Genomic DNA, 20645 nt, shown 5'->3' on the forward strand with positions numbered 1-20645 from the left:
TAATAATAATAATAATAATAATAATAATAATAATAATAATAATAATAGCGGTTGACAACAGTAAAATATAAAGTATAACAATTAAAAACACATTATCCCTCCCCCCCATGTTTGCTGGAGGATTTTGTGAGTTTAATTCAAAAAGGTAACATTTCCAAGTTGTGAGTAGGATAACCTTGTGGAATTGATATGTACCATGTATTCAAGTGCACATTTCCATTTATAGCTGAAGAGGTCCCAGCACACAAACACACAATGCCCTTCATTCCCGTTTCCAACAGAAACAGGAGGAAAGGAAGACAGTACATATCCTCTCTTAGCAATGGCAGTCTACCTGATCAAATTTTTCTCAAATGCTTCCTCAAGATTGAATAGCTTTAATGAAAAGATGTTAAAACAGTAGAATCCAGAGTTTTGTGAGGAGTGCAGTTGTAGTACAGTTTTTAAAATCAAGAATGACAAAATACTAATGGTCAGTTCAACTAGAAGGCATATCTGGGCATGCATTTTTGTTTTCTAGGTAGTAGGCTTTCTTACCTTAGCTTGGATTTCCATCTTCAGTGTAGAACCAATTATGGTTAGAACATCACTAACTATGATCATGATGTACCATCCATTGACAAACTCCATCAAATCAGTGAAAGATATTTCTTTCTTATAATGATGTTGGAAAAAGGTCACAAATTCCTGAGGGGATTAGTTGAGAAAGAAGAGGGGGAAATGCCATCAAGAAATTACTTTGACATGTATTAAGAAACACCAACAAACCTACTTACCCTCTGTAGACGAATTCCTCTAATCACAGAGCGTGTGCACAGAATCAGTGATGTAAGGCATGTCAATATGACAAAGGCATCAAAGATCATCATGTAGTGGGTATTCTTCTGTACTGGAAGAGAAAAGTATCCAAGTTAGGTTTATTTTAATATGCACAATACTCATTTCCTCCTACATCCCATACTCATTAATGCCCATTCATCTGTGTGGACTAGGGATGGGAATAATGCAGGCTTTCTGATGATGCTGGACTGCCACACTTAGCATTCCTCATCATTAGCTAAGCAGGCTAGGACTGCTGGAAGTTATAGGGGTTCAACAGACCGCCCCGAAAGGGTGGCCTGTGGCCACTCGTTTTTATGCTGCAACTAAATGGCATGGCCTCCGCCAGGACTAAAACCACTGAAAGGGTGATCTTTTTAGTCTGTGAGATGGGTGCCATTGGCGCACTCGCGTACACCAATGACCACGCACAGCGCAGCGATGTTTGGACGCTGTGCCGCGCGTGTATCATCATGGCGGCCTTTATGTGGATTGGGCCAAGCTATGATGGCACCAGCAGTGCATGGTAGAGCTTGGGAGCATGCGGACACTCCTCATTCCCGAGCCCTAAAATTGGCCCCAGACCACCCCTTTCCTACAGTCTGTACCAAGCCATAGTTTACATCTGGAAGACTATATAATTCACATCTCTAGTGCAGGCTCATTTTTGTTTGGGGGAAAAAAACCTTCTACCTGGGAAAAAAACATTCTCCCTCCTTTTTGAAAGGCAGGCTACAATAGAAATGAGATTGAAATTGTTCATGGTCAAACAAATTGTATTGAAGAAATCAGCGAAAGAAATCCGGAAGACTTAAGTGTGCCTTCTTCATGAATCCTAAGGTTACAGTAAAATATCTCTACACTATCTGTGATAATACACTCCATAGATCTGGCATAAACGGCTATCACAGAAACAACCTAGCATCGTCCTCCTTTGTCTCACTTAATGTTTCTCTCACATACTGGCAAATTTGCTACCATCAACTGTAGGGGCTACTTTATATTCCTCTGTGGTACAGGAAGGTGCTAGAATGTAGAGTATCTGTTTCTCTTTCAGATGGTACATGAATCAAAAGGAGGAAGCCACCATAATGTTAAGGATTTGGGGATGGTGGTTCTGTCTGATGATGATGCTGTGGTAATGAGGGTATAATGGAGCTGGAAAACAGAAAGAAGAACCATATGCCATCTACAAGTCTTGAGTTTCCCTTCTCAGCCTATAATATAAAACATGTAACAGGAAAGCAAAGAAAATGTATTTACTACACTTTACTTATTGCCTCAATCAGGATTCTAGAATGTGGAGAAAGACTTAGAGGACTATATACATAGGCGTTTCCTTACAGTTATCAATATTAATGCATGGGTATTGGGAGCAGGACTAGAGGCATGGCAGGGAATGGGACTCAATTTCTGTATGTTGTTTGAGACTGGGATTGTTTGTGGATCAAGTTGTTGTGGGAAGGGCGTTATCACAATGAAATGGTTGGGAAAGCTCCCTCTTCCCCCATTTGAATCACCCATGGTTCAGATAAGTGTTCATATATTTCCCAGTCAGAATTTTAATAAGTGTAAAAATACAAGCTGTAATAATGCACACAGAGTAGACAGCAGAGTATGCTATCTAGTGTAAAAACACAGCATATCCGTATTAGACTATATTAGACAATATTATATCAGTCCCACATTCTCATTGCCACAATCTCCTCTTGAGAGTAAGGCACACTATCCAATATCTTTTATTTAGCTAGCTTTCATTTGCTTTACAAATGGCATATAAATTAAGCAACTCATCCACTTTCAAGTGTTTGACTGTGATGATTTCTTTCTAGAGTCTTTTCCATGTTATCAGGCAATAAATCTGTGCTTGCTAAGTAGGGATCAGCATCCAATCTCAGTCTTTTCTTTTATGCCCATGAGCACACTGTTGTCAGAGTTGTGTATTTACAAAGTCCAATACTGCCATCTAGGATTCAAGCCCAGCCTCCAACGTTGCCTGCATATCAGCATTTCAAAAAGATGGGCCCTATGATTCCACTTGAACTGCCATGGCTGCATCCTATGGCATCCTGGGATTTCTAGTTTCGTGAGTCACTGGAGTGCTCTGGCTAAGAATTCTATGTACAGTACTCTTCTCTAAAATGCAAAGGTTTCCACAGGATGTTTCCATGGCAGTTCATGCGGAATCACAGTACTGAAATTGTATACTATGAAAAGCCCTAGAACTTAAAGCCCAGGTGCCAAGAACCATCTCTGGCTGCTGCCACACTACAGAATTAATGCAGTTTAACATCACTTTAATTGCCATGGCTCCATCCTATAGAATCCTGGAATTTGTTGTTGTGGCACCAGAGCTTTCTGACAGAGAAGAATAAATATCCTACAAAACTGCAAGCCCCAGAATTCTATAGCATTAAGTAATTACATTTGATGTGTATTCAAAGAAGAAGAGGAAGCAAACTGTATCAACTTGTGAGGTAAAGACAATAAATGGTTCAGAACATATATGCAAAATTAATGCAATTCTTTCCCTCCTTACTATCATTCTGAGAATCCTCACGCTTCTTAAGCTAGTATATGCTTGGTAGAGGAGGTGGTATTCTTCACAGGGAGATAATGGAGAATTTCCTTCTAGTCCAAATATTCATCTCAGAGGAAGGGTTGTTCCACTTCAGCATCATGAAAAGGAAGGCAGTCATATATACCCTCTCTCCTCCTCATCTCATTAATCATCAAATGAATTAATTTGTAGTTTAAAAGTTTTCATTAGACAGAAATATGCATTTAGCCTCATAGCCCCTTTGTAAAATACTAGATCTGTGTCCATACAAACATGTTAAAAAGGGATATGATTACTTACTTGACCCAGAAACATGCCAGTCTTTACATTCATTGATAGCAATATCATTCTCGAGGCTTATTTTAATTCTTCCACTATGCGCTTTATTATCAAAAACAATCTGTGGCAGATTGGGGGCGGGGGATGAAGAGAAAGACATTGTTTTAATATTTAATATTGGTCTTGCACTATAATGACACATCATAAAGACAAAAAAATTTTTTTTTAGAAAAAGAGAAATGCACTTCTAGCAAGGAAAATAAGATTGAGAAGTCTCATTTTTTCAAAATAGTTAAAGTGAAGATAATTGGCTGGTTTCAGTTGTAGTCGTAATGCATGTAACATGCATGTTTCATAACATTTTCTACATGAACAGTGTATTTTATAAAGAACATATCATGTAGAATAGTTTGAAGTTGAACAGATTGAAGATGAAATTTCATCTGAAGTTGACATGTCAGTTTTCATTTTCACAGGCAAGCACCTCATCTAATGGTGGGAATCATGTGGCCCTCTAGATGTTGTTGGAGTGCAATTGCCAGTATTTCTCACAACTGATTATGTTAATTGGGGCTTCTGGTACATGCAGTCCAGAAACATCTGGAAGGCCACAAGATTCCTATCTTCGGCCTAACTATAAAGCAGGGGTGGGCAACACCTGGCCTGCAAGCTGATTGCACTCCATTCAGTACTGGTATCACTGATTTTGACAGCGCTTCTCTGATTTTCAGTAGTGTAGCAAGAACTCACCTAGAGACTCCATTTCTCTAATTGAGAACTTGGTAGTCAAATGAAATTTTGTTTGTTTCTTACAACAATCTCAGTCTCTCTTTTATCCTACTTTGCAACAGTCCTGTGAGGTAGGTCAGACTGAGAATGAGTGACTGCCCCAAGAACATCCCGTGAACTTCATGGTTGAGTGGGGACTTGAACTGGATGTCCCAGGTCCCAGCCAACACTCTAGCCTAAGGGTGGGAATCATGTGGCTCTCCCTATCTTGTTGGGACTACACATTTCAACAGTCCAGACTCCAAACTAACAGTCAATGGTAAGGGATACTGGAAATTGCAGTCCAACAACACCTGGATGCCTGATTGATTCCCACCCCTGCTCTAGCCACTGAACAACTGTTGGTGTAAATCTTCAGTACTCTGTGGAATTTCTTGGTTCTCACTTTGCCCATGCCTCTGCTGCCAAAACCATCACACCAAAAATCCAAGTGGTCTGAAAAATAGGAAGTTGGGAGAAGAAAAAATGGATTGAGACTACAGAAATTGAATAGCCTTGAAAGACATCTTAGAGGGCTGAGGCGACACAGCCGCTATCCACCTTTACCTTATGTGGTTGCATCTACATTGTATAAATAATGCAGTTTGACACCACATTAAGTGCTGAAGCTCCATCCTATGGAATCCTGGGATTTGTAGTTTTAGAAGGTCTTTACCCTTCTCTGCCAAAGAGTGCTGCTGCCTCACCAAACTACAGTGGGACCTTGGTATCTGCGGGGAGATCCGTTCTGCACTTGCTCCCCACACAGATACCAAAAACCTTAGGATCTCAAGTCCCATTTTTCCCAATGGAGGTATGTGCACACGGCCGTGCTGCCATTAAGAACAATGGGATAAAAGGGGCTTGCTGTCTGTGGATGCTTAAATCTGTGAATGGCAAGCCCACGGATAACAAGGCCCCACTGTACAAATCCCAAGTTTCTATAGGATGGAGGCATGGTATTAAACGGCATTATTTCTACAGTGTAGATCCACCTTAAGTTTTATCAACCTTACTACTATTTATGGAATATTTTCAAATGGTGGGTGGCCTATACTGAAAGACAGACCTTATACCTACAATAGAAATCAATAACTAGCACCTCTTCAGTCAGATTAAACCCTCAGTTGCCTAGTCCCATCTGCCACCTTCCCCAAGTTGCCAAAATAGTAATAGCCCAATTAGAGAATATTAAGATGGGACTCTGGGTCCACTTAAAGCCCTTTGAGGGAGAAGTACTGACTGGGTCCTTCAGTAAGTGGAAAAGTTATCACTGAAGTTTCTACTCACTGTCAGAGTGAAATCATAGCAATCTGGGAGTTCATGATGCCGAACTGTCTGAAGATTGATGGCCTTTAGTTTGAACGTGAGCTCCAGAGTCACAAGTCTAGAAGACAGTTTTGAAAGTTATTATTCCGTCAATAACAGGAACAGATAAGTACCCAAGCATTTAGGCTTCCCAAATTTCAGAGCATGGGTTTTCTTCTCTGGTCTTCAGTTCAAGGAGGAGGGAAGTCAGGGCAGTCACCCAGCTTTGAAAAGTGTGTATATATCATTTTTTCCTCCTTCTATCATTCAAGAGATTAAGAGCCTGAACAGACAGGGCAAAATAAAGCTGCTTCGGGTCACTGGAGGTATACTGTTTAAATGATGCATGTGTCCTAAGAGGCCAGGAGCCATGCCAGTCCTAAGGACTGGAGCACAGCTTTGGTGCAGCTTCTGGCCTCTTAAGATGTGTGTGTCATTTAAACAGCATACCTCCAAAATGACCTGAAGCAGCTTTATTTTGGCCTGTCTGTTCAGGCCCTTACTCTCTTCAATGATAGAAATCTGGGGACTGAGCAAAAAAAAATCATTTGGGTGGGGCAGAGGGCAGAATTCTTATTTAAGGATAGTAATGCCCTCTTTCCCTCCCACCATAGCCACAGCCCTGGTCTTCCTGATCTGGCAAACCTACAAGCCACAGTTATTTCACCTCACCTATGGAAGTCCAGAGTGAAGTTGAGAATATTCTTCTGCAGTGTTCTGTTTCTCAAGGGCAGCAGTGGCTCCACATAAACACATTCTGTGAGGGGAAGAACACAGGTAGATTGTACAGGAAGCATTCCACATTTTATACACACTACGAAGGAGTCTAGAACAGGACTGGAGAAATTGTGGCCCTCCAAATATTTTTTTTTACTGTAACCTTCATAATCCTTGAAAACTATGGTGACATAGTGTAATAGATATCAGAGTCCAGTAACATCTGCAACAATAGGTTCTCCCATCACTGGCCAAGCATATTAACAATGGGCAGTTTTTGCACATTTTAGTCAAGAGGTGCTGTAAATACTATTTCATTTTCAAGGATCAGCAATTATATTTGTTTTTGTTTCGTATATATTTGCATTGCGCTGCTATCTTGGGTGCTTTCTAGACAGCTGAAGGACTTGTTTTATCCTCTTAATCCCCTTTTTGTCAGAGTAGATACCACTGCCAACCTACTGTTTCAAAAAACAAATCTGTTTGTCACTTCCTAAATAATGACTTAATACTGAGCAAGCACATATTTACTATACCAGCCAAACCTTTAATACAAGCTGTGAGGATCTTGGATAACTCTAGGCATCCCTCCCTATTTCAAAATATTTTGGAAAAGTTACTTTGAGGACCCAGTGGCCATATTGGCTAGAAGATTGTGGGAGCTGTAGTTTAAAAAGTTGACTTTTCCATGCTCTGCCTTTCAAAATTGTGAGTCATACTGGCTGGGGGATTTTGGAAGCTGTAGTCTAAAAAGGTAAGTTTTCTAAGCTTCAAATTATTCTTGACTATTTCTTGTCTAGAAGAAACATAGAAGCATTATGGTCTGAGGGGGAAAAAACAAGACTGTTCTATATTCTATATATTCTCTATATACACACACTCTCAGCTATTTTATATATAAAAAGAAAATATATTTTTGAGTTAATGCTCACTTACACAATTCAGCATCTTCCTTTAATCAGAGATATTGCATTGGTATGCCCATTGATTCATAAGCAATAGATGCCACCACAGTAAGCACATCTAAATTTCAAAACCTAGTAAAATGCCACAGATACTTGCCTCCCTCTTGGACTTTACAGTTACCACAATGAAGTCCCTTCCTTGTAAAGCGTTTATGGCCACAATATCTGTACTACTTTATGGAAATTAAGATCATACTTTGTTCACTTAAGCTGATTTGAAAACAGCTAGAAAAGAACAAGGACCAAAGCCATTTTGCAATGTGGATGAGATGATTCATAACTGCACTGTGGGTTTAGTGGTATATTCCCACACCCAATGCCTTCAGTCTTGCAAAAAGCTACATCTCAGGTCCTGTTGGGATAAAACTGGATACTGCCTCTTGTGGTACATAGCCACATCCCAAAAGACTACAAACAACTAAATCTTTATCTCAAAGAGAGAATGTCCCAGTGCACATGGAGCTGAATGGTGTCTTATAGGGATTACTTTTCTGCTCTGATGTTACTGATAAAGGAGAAGAGTTGACACTCAATAACGACAAAATGCATTTTCCAAACATGTAAGAGTGTTATGAAACCTCTCTCTTTTGCCTGCACACTCACACACATAGATACAGAGAGAGAGAGATTTGAGTAGTTAAAAAGGATTACCAGTTTCAATTTCTGGGTCGATATCAAAGGTGTCATTTCCAGGGCAAATGGTCCCTTGCTTGTAGAAGTACTGGCATATTGCCATAGGGGTCTCTTCAGCTCCTTTCTTTTCATAGGCGTGATTTCCAACAGAGATGTTGAGTAGCTGTAAATACTAAGCCAAAAGTGATAGCTGGTTAGTGTCTGCAATTATGAGATCTTCAACTGGCAGCCCAACGCATGGTCCACCACACTCTGAGGCTAGGCTGGTAGCTGTGCTTTTTCTGTACTATCAAGGTTACACAACCTTAATTGTTTAAAACCTTCCCAGGGAAAGTCTTTTCTTAGATATTTTTGTAAAAAACTTGTTGTTTCATGTGCAGGTTTAGATATGCTCTGACTTCAGAACCTGGTTTGGTTCTGAAGTCAGAGCATATCTAATGTGTGACTTTTATTATCACAATTTATCATTGTCATTTTATTATTTTTAATTACTTTTTATAAATTTTGTAAACTGCTTTGAATAATTCTCAGAAAAGCAATAGTGATGATGATGATGAAGAAGAAAGTGATTATGATCTGCCACAGGGGCACCTGATAACGTTAATAGTTAGATCAATGTGTAAATGTTACAGAAATAGATCTAGTGTTGCTCTACACTTGGAATCAGGTTACAATTAGTTTTATAGGGACAAAGTCTGAGATCAGAAACTTTACTTTTGGATGATTAAATCTGTCCATTCTTCATAATTGTTTAGGACAACAATAGGGAACTCTTTTAACTCATTAAGCAGTTTTGCACAACAAGCTCTACAACAAATAGTTGAATTTGTCTCATGAATACTAAGCCAGGAACCAGTTCAGGCCATATTAATGAGGCTGCATTTACCATATCTTGATTTGGATTTAAGACTTAATAGGGAAGTCTGTTTTGGGAATTATCCAACTTGTGCAGAAGATGTTTTCTAGTTGCCTTAATATACACAGATGCTGAGGAACTATAACAAAGAATTACACACCTCTAAACCTCCCAGCCATGTGGAAACAAAAATGTGATACTAAATAGAGATTGCTCCAGTCAATCAAGACAATTCTTACATTCTCACTATTAGATTTGCCAGGTAAATGGATAGCCAGTCAACTAAACCAATTCAGAAAGACAGGTTACACATGGAATCCTGCCATATCACCATGCTGTGATGAAAATATGGTTGGCGAGGCAATATATAGCATATCAAAGATATACTTATCACAGAGCTCTTCACAACAGATTTCTCAACAGAAGACTTATGTTGACCCTGAATGAAGCATAGGCTTCTATAGACTTCGGCTTAAATACACTTCATTTCATGTTCATAGCTTTTGTTGCACAATTATAAACTAGGATTGTTGTAGAGTAGTGTTTAAAATGTTTGACTAGGACTGATGGGACCAAGGTTCAGATCTGCACTCTCAATGGAAGGCCTTGAGTCAGTTACTCTCAGCCTAACCTAACTCACAGTGTTGTTACGTGGTGAAAATGGAAAGAAAGAAACATGCATGTTGGCATGAGATCCTTGGAGGTCAAGGAAGATAGAATCAAAATTATAACATGTAAAATAGGTTGTTGGTTCTGCTACTCTTTTGTATTCATTTAATGCTCACAGTAGAATTTCTGGAGGAACAGATTACTTTTTAAAGTTTGTCTTATGGAGGATGAATGGGGTTGCTATGTACATACATGAATAAAAACAGTTTACCTGGTTTACTGCAAAGGAGATTTGGTCATAGACATCAGTTTGTGTATACACTGCATAGGTGTCATCCAATTTGTCTGTATAGCCTTTCAGGAAGAGATGTTTAAAAGCCATGGTGTTTTCTTCTTTAAATGCAACCACCATCTGGTTACTTAATCCAAAAACTACTAGCTGAACAGCACCAGAAAAGTAAGAAAAGATGGAACAAAGATACTTATATTACAGTAATTTAAAAGTTGGAGAGCCAGTAGTTTGAGTGTTGGACTGTGAGTCTGGAGACCAGAGTTCAAATCTCCACTCAGCCATGGAAATCAACTGGGTGACTTTGGGCTAGTCACACTCTCTCAGCCCAATGACTATTTTTCCAGCCCTTATCTCCTCAACCCCTCCAAACACCTGTCCCTTTTCTGGTCACAACAAATCATAAATGGCCTTTCCTGGAAGCCTGTAAGAGCTGCAGCTCACCTTTTGAAAAGGTAACAGGCTACTTATGCACCACTTTAACATTAAGTAATAATAACAACAACAACAATTTTTCACAACCAGAAATAGATTTCTGACCACTTCCAGATTTTTATTTTTATTTTTAGCGGTGTATGCTGCTCTCAGAGAGTCCCAAGAACAGAAAATAGGCCCCTGCCAGTTGCCCACCTCTGGAGGGTGTCAGAATGGAGGAGCATGAATTGCTTTATCTAGAATTCTAAGAGGTCCAAAAGACAGCACATTGGGTATAAAACTAACCCCAAAATTATTTATTTATTTATAAGTACATACACACATTCACAAACACATTTATATTCCACCTTCCAAGCATTTATACCCTACATCACTCCCTCAGATCTAAGAAATTTATTTTCTTTCCCAACTTTGATGATATAAAAATATGGAGTCCATTTTCCCTTTAGCTCTCAGATTTTAAGATTTGAAACTTCTAAGTAGCATTTACAATAATGCTCTCAAAGAAATATCAATAACAATAATAGCACATGTTTATTTATTCCTCATACCCTGCAACTTTTTACAGATGAAAACAGGGGCACGTATGGCCAAAGAAATCAGAGTATGGTCAAGATGGAAAAAGTTATTAAGGTTTTATTAAGAATGGGACAACTAGGAGATGCTGCAGTAGTTTGCTTTTGCCTGAACTTTCTGGGAATGTAAGATCCCACCCCTCCTTTCCTCTCCTTTCCCTCTAGCTGAGCTAAGTAAAATAGTTACTTTTGCACTTTGAATTCAATTACCAGCAAAGAGGAAAAATGGGAGGAGGAGACAGAAACTGAGACACCTTAATAACAGCTGAAAAAGTGGGGTGACAGAAGATTAACCAGGACAAATAAGAACGGTTAGATGGTACAATATCCTGCCTCCCCGCACACCTCCAAAAAACAGACCCAAGGTAACTTACAAATTAAAACAAATAAAATATAGTCATAGCATACACAATATATTTAAAATATACCATGGTCATGCTGGGTGAGATAATGGAAACCTTAGTGACTAGCAATAACATTTTCAAGTTAGTTTCTAATAAGATGTATGTGTTTAAAGCAATTGTATTGTTTCTTTGCCCATACTCACCTGGATAGTAACCATTGCGATTTTCAGAAGTTGAATGCCAAGCTTCCAAGGTTTCCTCCCTCGAGCCCAGAATTTTTCACAGGGGTTCATGAAGAAAAATTTCAGTTTCCTTCTCAGCTGATCTTCTAGGAGCAATCCCTGACATATTGATGGACGCTGCTTATAACTGTAAAGGTTTTCATCATCATGAGAACTGCAGCTGCTTACAATTACTTCAGAAGTTTCCATTGCTGGAGTGTACAAAGCATGGATGAAATCAGAAAGTTATTAGTCATTTTGGAAGAATTAACAAAACATGCTATATACTTGGGGTTATAAGCGGAGCTTGTAAAATGTTGTTGTTGTTGTTTTACAAATCCCAGAAGCCCATAGCCTGTGCTAGTTATGAGCATAATATAAAACATGAGATAGGTTAATCTCTTTGAAAGAGGAGCAGCAGATCACAGCCCAGAAATGACCAAAGAGAATTCATGTATATATCCATCCCAAGGGATCAATCTATTAAGCAGCTAACCACAACAGAGACTGACAAATTGGTTAAGAAGTGGGGAAAAAATAATACACTCTTCTCAATTCCCATGCTTCACAGAAAGTGCTATTTTAGAACCAAAGGAAATATTTTCCATAAACACAGAATTTTGTATATCAATTTTAAATTTCCTGTTTTCTTGTCAGAGTCATAAAATCATAGAATCTTACAGCTGGAAGGGACCACAAGGGCTTTGTATTCCAACCCACTGTCATGCACAAACACACAACTAAAGACTCCTGAAGGATGGGCATCCAACCTCTGTTCAAAGATTTCCAAAGATGGAAAATCCACCACCCTCTATCACAACCTGTTCCACTCTTGAACAAAAAAGTTCTTCCTAATGTTAAGATGGAAGCTTATTTCTTGTAATTTGAACTTGCTGGCTCATGTTCTAGTCTCTGGAACAGCAGAAAACAAGCTGGCTCCATCTCCTACATGGCATCCCTTCAGATATTTAAAGACCGCTATCATGTCACCTTATTAGAGTTTGGATGTGTTTGAAAAGATCTTTCTGAAAGCAAAAGGTGTGAATTAAAACCCTAAAAATATCTCTTCTCCTGAACATTCTTACCTGCCGTTCTTGCAACATATGTGTGGTCAGATCAGAGTGTGCTCTATCTTTTTAATCCATGTATAATGGAGACCAGGATTCAGCTCATCATGTAAGCCCTCTGAGTAACCTTGGACAGGTCACACTCCGTCAGCCTCAGAGAATAGCAATGGAAAACCTCCTCTGAAGAAATTTTCCAAAACCCCGTGTTACCTTAGGGTTGCCATAAATCAGAAACGACATGAAAGAGCACAACAACAACAACAACAACAACAAATGATCTAGGCTGTAGATGAAGTCATCATATGACACTACATGCAACTTTAGATCAAGGTGAGCATCTGAGGAGCAATATTTTTCAAAGGCACATATATAAAAGGGGGGAAAACCTCCCTCTTTAGTTCACTATTCCATTAGCCCCATTTTGTGCATATTTGTTCCTTTAGGAATGGGGTTTTGAATATAACTGTCTTGTGGCCACCACTGTGAAGCCAACATTCCCTAAACTAGGAGACAAGATCTATGAAGCCCTTGCCTTCCTTTGAGGCTGAGAGAAACGCCTTGGGTTTTCATGGTAGAGCAGGGATTTGAACTCTGGTCCAACCCTCAATCCACTACATCACACTGGCTCTCATCTCCCTGTGTTTGGGGGCAGGGGGGGCAGGTGGGTTCCTATGACAGATGCATCTGAGAAACCCTGCCTTAATTCAGCATCCCATTTGCTCTACTTGTAAAATGCACAATGATACTAAGAACATGGTCAGCTGTCCTTCTGGTTTTTTCATCCCTATCTCTTGGGCAGAAGATGTGAATTATTTAGTGTTTTACCTGTAACAGTGGCCAAAATAAGCCAAGTCTGTCAAGAGGACACAGCACATTAATTTAAAATCAGGTGCCACTTGATCTTAAGCACGTTTGCTCAGAAACTTGTCCTGCTGAATTCAATGGCACTTTTGCTTCATAGGGTGGTAAACCTAGCAACTTGATTCTATGTCTATTACCTTCATAGGGTGGTAAACCCTATGTAGGTAATAGACATAGAATCAAGTTGCTATTTTTCTTACCTTCATATCTTTTGGATCACTAGGGCTGAAATTCTATTAACACATAAGAGCCGATTCTATTAAAAACAATAGGATTTGCAGGGTGCCCTTTCCTTATGCGGGGGATCCATTCTGGACCCGCCCACATAAGGGAAATTCCGTGGATGCTCAAGCCCCATTTAAACAATGGGGCTCGTGCACATGGCGCGGCATGGTGCACGTACCACAGGTGCGCACACATTGCCTTTTATGACAAGCAGCTTTCAGCATAAGCTAAAAGCCACATGAAGCGCACCCACGTATAACGCAGGAACACTGTACTTCTGAATAGATAGCATGGGACTTCAATGTTACTGTCATTATGGAAAACAAGAAAAAGTCTGTTTCAAAACCAAGAAACCATTGGAGAAAACAGCAACTCGTCTTCTAAGGAGTGAAATTCATTCCTTTTTCTCAGTCCAAAATCTGTAACTAGAGAGGCACATAGGGTACCACAACAGTCAAAGGTCTTCAGTTCTTGTTGACAAAAATATAAGTTGACAAAAGGTGAAAGAAAGTTGTTTCTTTTCATATTAAATCGCCAGTTACGGTAACTATCCTTTACCACACACACCACAGCTGATCACAGCAAGAGCACAACAAAAGTACCACATGCTACTCTGGCCAGAAGAACTGATTCTCACTTCTATGACTGATGATACGATAAGGCATACAACAAAGATGTGGATAGAAATAACAGGATGCCATATGTTGTTAATGTCTCACTGATGACTGCAATTAAAAATACTAATGATGTGTCTCTCTCAAGCCTTTTCTAGAATAGAGTTGGAATTGGGTGGCTCTCCTGACCTGCAACTCACAGCAATCCCAGGCAACATTGCCAAAATTGAGGAATGTTGGCAGTTTCAGCTCCAATGATATCTGAAGGTGCCTGCTCTAGGACGTACAATAAAGAGCCCTGGTGGCACAGTGGTTAAATGCCTATACTGCAGTCACACACTCAAAAACCATAAGGTTGCAAGTTCAATACCAGTGAAAGGGCTCAAGCTCAACTCAGGCATGCATCCTTCTGAAATCGCTAAAATGAATACCCAGATTGTTGGGGCAATTAGCTTATGCTTTGTAAACCACTTAGGGAGTGCTTAAGTGCACTGATAAGTGGTATAGCAATGTACTTGCTATTGCTATTGCAATAGTCAAGGGCATTTTTATTTCCTACCATATGGATGAGAAGATCTGTTTACTGTGAAGTACAATAAGGACTTTGATAGTTCTGATGAAACTTAAAATCTCAGTCATACTGAATTAGCTGTCAGTCACATTGGTACAAGGTACCCATCCAGTGACAGATACTGTGGCATTGTTAACATACGAAGAATGTTTTTGTGGCTACCTATTTTCAATACAAATCTTTTTCATGTAAGATAAGCCAAATAAAGTCCACTGTAATTAACTGAACTCTTCCAGCTAAGATAGAAGGGCCAGAGAAATAAATTACAAAAGTCTTGAGTCTTTAATTTTGGTTAGTAGAAAGGCTCTGAGAAGCTGTTGCCCTTTGTCATTGTTGTGTGCCTTCAAGCCATTTCTGTCTAAGGCAAACTTATCACAGGCTTTCCTTGGTAAGATTTGTTCAGAAAAGATTTGCCTTTTGCCTTCCTCTGAAGCTAAGAGAGTGTGGCTTGCCCCAGATTACCCAGTGAGTTTCCATGGCATTTTCTCCAGAGTTGTAGTCCAATGCTCAACCCACTACACTACAGTGGCTGTTTGTTCTTACGATAACTTAAGCACCCTATCCATTCACTTCATAACAGATGCATGTAGAATTACACTCTTCAGAGGGCTGCCTTCAAAAAGGTGCTGGTAATAATACAACATTTTCCATCTAAACAACTGATAACAATCAGGAAGCCTCAACATTCCTTATAACCACTGGATCCAAATGACTTCAAGGAAAGGGCATCTATAATTAGTATTACTACCTCTCTGAAACTTCAAGCAAGTTTTGCTATGAATCCAAAGCCTGAAGATGTTACTTGTTTGGACTACAACTCCCTGAATCTCCCAGCAGCTGGGGGATTCTGGATGTTGTAGACCAAAGTGTCTTTCCTAAACTTTTATCAGAATCAATGTAACCTGGGTGCAGGGGGAAAGATGAAGGTCTTAATTTGAGCCAGGTCTCTTGATGACCTAAATTCCAGAATTGTTATCTCTAGCCTCATCACTTGACTGAAGAAAATTCTAATTGCAGTCCTACCGGGGAGTAAGCACTATAGAACGTTCTTACAAGAAACAGACATACATTTACACTGATTCATTGAATTAACCAGTTAATTTTGCATGTAAATTAAATAATAATAATAATAATAATAATAATAAAGATAGAATTAAAAGAAATAGCCATGTTAGTCTGTAAAATCTGTATGTAAAGGGATCTTGTAGCATCTCTGAGACCAACTGAAAGAAAAAAATTGGTAGTAGGAGCTTTTGTAGACTTAAGTCTACTTCCTCAGTGCATTTGGTAGAATGGCATTCTCACACACTATTGGCATACAGTATATAGATATGTCCCTGGCTTTCCACTCCACCCAAATGCATCTGAGAAAGTAAAGTCTACGAAAGTTCATGCTGCCAACTTCTGTCTTTCAGTTAGTCTCAAAGGTGCTATAAGATCTCACTAAACGATAATGATGATTATGATGATATCCTGTTTTCGCCCCAAAATTGGGACTCAGGATGGTTTTGAAGTGAGGAGATAGGGTACATTTAGATGGTGGACATATGTATACTGTTTTGCTGGAAGAAGCAACCTGTCCTGTATGAGAATGAAAGCAGTGAGAATGAAAGGACAGGTCCCTTTATCCTTTTACTTGCACCGTTTATAAGTACATGAATTCTGTGACAGAATTTGCTAGGTATGATTAAAATAAATAAACAAATCTTTTAAATGACTGTATCTGATTAACAGAGGTATCCTCCAGGAGGTTTAAAGTTTTTTTAACTGACTCCACTTCAATTAATCAAGTCTTATATATAATGGACATAAGCTTTGGTGGACTGTAGTCTGCTTTGTCAGTCATTCCAATCCACAAAGTGTTATGTCAAATAAAACATGCGTAGTCTCTTAAAGTTGCCATAAGTCAAAAATGACTTGGAGACATACAATAATAACAATAGTCTTTAAGGTGACACTAGATTCATCATCATTTTTGCTGCCACAGAGTTTAGCCTCTTCACCTCCGATTTCCGATGAATCAAGATCATTTCAAGGCTGGGACTTGCTTATTTCCAGAAGCAACCCAGAAACAAAGTTGGCAATGCCTCTGAGCATGCACTGAGTGCTTTTCCATTCCCACTACATCCCAGCACAGCCCACCAGAGAAAGAAGGATTACCTGCATCCCACCCAATCCCTTTGGAGGAAGACCCAAGTGAGCAAGAGCCCTTTAAAAGGGAAAAAGTGTCTTGTACCACCCAGCACGAAAGTTAGATGAGTACAAGCCATTATATTCCCTATACATCCTATGTATGGATGTGAGAGCTAGATAGTTAAGAAAACAGACACGAAAATCAATTTATTTGAGATGCTGGAGAAGAGTGCTGAGGATCCCGTGGACAGACAAAAAGACAAACAAATGGGTCGCTTTATCACACGAGCAAAAAACACAGGAACATAAAGGGATGTTCCCATCAACATCGCACAATAAAGTCAAGATTATCACACAGCGTTGTGTGATATTGCGATTATCCCATTATTATCACATGAATAAAAAAGAATTCTAGCATCGCTTTTTATTCATGGGATCAAACTGGAAATCTCCCTGAAAGCCAAGATGACAAAACTGAACCTGTCGTAATCTGGCCACATCATGAGAAGGCATGAAACACTGGGGGGGAAAACACTCATGCTAGGAATGGTGGAAGGAAGTAGAAAGAGAGGGAGATGGCACGCAAGATGGATAGACTATTAGGGAGGCCACAGGTATGGATTTCCATGACCTCCTAAGGAGAGTGTGAGCCAGTGTGGCGAAGCGGTGCAAGTGCTGGACTAGAGACCAGAGGATTCCATTCCCTGCTCACCATGGAAACCCACCTTGGGCAAGACAGTCATAGAATCCTAGAGTTGGAAGAGACCACAAGGGCCATCCAGTCCAACCTCCTGCCATGCAAGAACTCCCAATCAAAGCATCCCCAACAGATGGCCATCCAGCCTCTGTTTAAAGACCTCCATAGAAGGAGACTCCACTACACTCCGAGGAAGTGTGTTCCACTATCGAACAGCCCTTACTGTCAGGAGGTTCCTTCTAATGTTGAGGAGGAATCTCTTTTCCTGTAGCTTGCATCAATTGTTCTTTCTAGTTGTTCTTTGGAGCAGCAGAAAACAAGTTTGCTCCATCCTCAAGATGACCCTACTTAAACAGGGCTGTCATACCACCCCTTAACTGTCTCTTTTCCAGACTAAACATCCCCAGCTCCCTTAGTCGTTCCTTATAAGGCATGGTCTCCATTTTGGTCGCCCTCCTTTAGACATGCTCCAGCTTCTCAATATTGTTTTTGAACTGTGGTGCCAGAACCAGACACAATATTCCAAGTGAAGCCTGACCAAGGCAGAATAGAGTAGCACTATTACTTCCCATGAATTAGACCAGCAGTTCTCAACCTGTGGGTTGTGGCCCTTTTGGGGGTCGAACACGACCCTTTCACAGAGGTTGCCTAAGACCATTGGAAAACACATATCTCCAATGGTCTTAGGAACCTAGGCCATCAGCTGGGGTTCACCACAACATGAGGAACTGTATTAAAGGGTCACAGCATTAGGAAGGTTGAGAACCACTGATCTAGACACTATTCTTCTATTAATGCTCTCTCAGCCTCCTCAGGGGATGGCCACCGTGGCAAAAAACCCTCCGTCGGTAAGGGCTTGAAGGCACACAACACCCACAAGGAGAGCAGTGGAGGGCAGGAGCTAATAATAATTATTATTGTTGTTATTATTAGATTTATTTATATCCTGCCCTTCTCCCAAGGTTGGGATTCAGGGTGGCTTAGAACATTTTTAAAAAGCCCATACAGTGAAAAACATACAAAAATAGTATATTGAAATAGAATCACAACCTCCCTTCTCTCTCTCTCTCTCTCTCTCTCTCTCAGGTGTGGGCCTTGTCTGAAGGAAGAGTTCCTCTTCCTAAGTGGGCCAAGGAGGAGGGCCAGCTCTTCCCTCCCCACAGACCTTTGGTGAGGGGCAGTTCTTCCCCTTCTTCCATGGTTTTTCCTCTGGACCTGAGGAGCATTTCCTCCCCATTGAAGCCCCTGGACACCTCAGAGGAGACTGACTCACAGCCTGGCAAGGCTGGCTGGATGGCTGACATAAGAAGCTGCTTGGGAAGCCAGAGAGAGAGAGAGAGAGAGAGAGAGACACCTGACTCCAACTCACCTGCAGCATCACCTGGAAGGACAACAAGACACGCCTTGAACAGCAGCAGGAGGAGGAGGGAAAGGTGGCCCTGGCACCAGCAGCTTCAGGGGGAGCCTGGCTTCATGGCCTTGGCAGGCAGAGAGGGATCTCTGGATCGCCTCAAGTTGGGACTGTCCGCGCAGCCTTGTGGCGTGTCGATCCCGCTCCCAGCAAAGCCCCTGCCTGCAGCAGTAACGCCAGGCTGCTGCTGCGGCTTCTGCTGCACCGGCAGCTGCTCAGCTTCCACCTCCTCCTCCTCCTCCCTCTCCTTCTCTTTCTCCTCCTCCTCCTCCTCCTCCTCCCATCACCAAGGAGCTCAGCCAAGCAGCCTCCCCAATGCAGAGGCTGGGCATTAAACTCCACTGCTTGGAGGGGAGGATGGGCTTTGTGGTGGTGGTGGTGGGGAATGGTCCTGGACATCTCCAGCTCTGGCCACGCCCCAAGGGACAGTTGTCACTTAGGGTGTCACCTCCTCCCAAACCACACCAGACAGAAAAGCCTTACTCATGGATTTCCTGCACTCATCTGACTCACACATCATCTTTTCCATATATATATATATATATATATAGCACTGAACCATAAACAAGCAGTCAAGTTTAAAGCCATCTCTTTCAATTACAGTATCGTGCACACAGCCTCAATGTATTTATGGGCACAGTGTTCCCTCCACATTCACTGGGGAGAGGGGTTCAGGACCCCCAAGAAAGTGGGAAAAAATGCAAATAATATAAATCATAATTTCTTTTACTTGAGAGAACAGCTCTCTAGGAATCTCTGGGTTCTCAACATCGGCCACAGAATTGCGCTGGAGGATGTACAAGTGCCTAGAGAAGTGTGCTCCATAGGAATCTCTGGGTCCGCCGGCTCAAGCTCTGGAGGGTGTTGACCTTAGACTTGCGCTGGAAGACCTAGAGATTCCTAGAGAGAACATATGAGTCAAATCTGTGAAGAATCAAACCCACAAAAGTCAAATCCGTGAATGTGGAGGGCCAATTGTGCATCGTTTCATGTACGTGTAGTTTCACATATGTGTAACACGCACCTGAGGAAGTAGGCTGAAGTCTAGGAAAGCTCCTGCTACCAACTTCTTTCTTTTGGTTACTCTCAAAGGTGCTCCAAGATCCCTTGGCACACGTAGTTTTGTGTGGTAAAAGTGAAAATTTGGTAAGATGTGATGTTTTTAAAGAAAAAATTAAAAGAATAGAAATTTTGGGGGAGGTTAGAAATATTTAAAATATAGACTACAGCTCCTGGTATTCATTGGTGGCCTTCCATCCAAACACTTACAACAGTTGACTCTGCTTAATTTCCAAGATCATACAGGATTCTACTTTCTGTATCTTAAGGGGTCAGTCACACTTACCTTTTTTGCACAGAGAGATGCGCCTCTGTGAATTGATACAAAATCAATTCACCATTCCCACTACATTTTAAGGCAGTAAATCTCTCTGTGGCATTTAAATCTGTTTTGAAGTTTCCATTCACCACCGTTGCAGATCAAAATGGAGACACCTCCATTTCATGAATGATAGCTGCATGATCCGAATCGATCCGATAGTGCATTCACACTATTGAAGATGTGGATCACTGTGGTTCTTAAAAAAGAACCAGTAAGGGATTAGGTGCCAAATGCACAGGTTTAAGTGGGTTTTTCGGTCATTCCCCCCACCCCCCCACACAAACTGTACCGAAGCAACTCAGTGTCA

The 20645-nt window shown here is 40.7% G+C and overlaps 2 protein-coding genes across 2 annotated transcripts in view; both read right to left on the reverse strand.

The window, feature by feature from the left end:
- Positions 1-19166, reverse strand: part of LOC121928024 (mucolipin-2-like) — a 61760-nt gene extending 42594 nt beyond the window's left edge. The window contains exons 1-3 of the mRNA XM_042462209.1: positions 18916-19166; positions 11361-11590; positions 9786-9953 (exon numbers count right to left, since the gene is read on the reverse strand). Of these exons, the coding sequence (XP_042318143.1) occupies positions 9786-9953; positions 11361-11588 (396 nt within the window). The 5' untranslated portion in view covers positions 11589-11590; positions 18916-19166. The remainder of the gene's footprint in view (positions 1-9785; positions 9954-11360; positions 11591-18915) is intronic.
- Positions 1-20645, reverse strand: part of DDAH1 (dimethylarginine dimethylaminohydrolase 1) — a 336716-nt gene that overhangs the window by 23115 nt on the left and 292956 nt on the right. The window lies entirely within an intron of this gene.

This window comes from Sceloporus undulatus, chromosome 4 (assembly GCF_019175285.1).
Source record: "Sceloporus undulatus isolate JIND9_A2432 ecotype Alabama chromosome 4, SceUnd_v1.1, whole genome shotgun sequence".
Classification (NCBI taxonomy): domain Eukaryota; kingdom Metazoa; phylum Chordata; class Lepidosauria; order Squamata; family Phrynosomatidae; genus Sceloporus; species Sceloporus undulatus.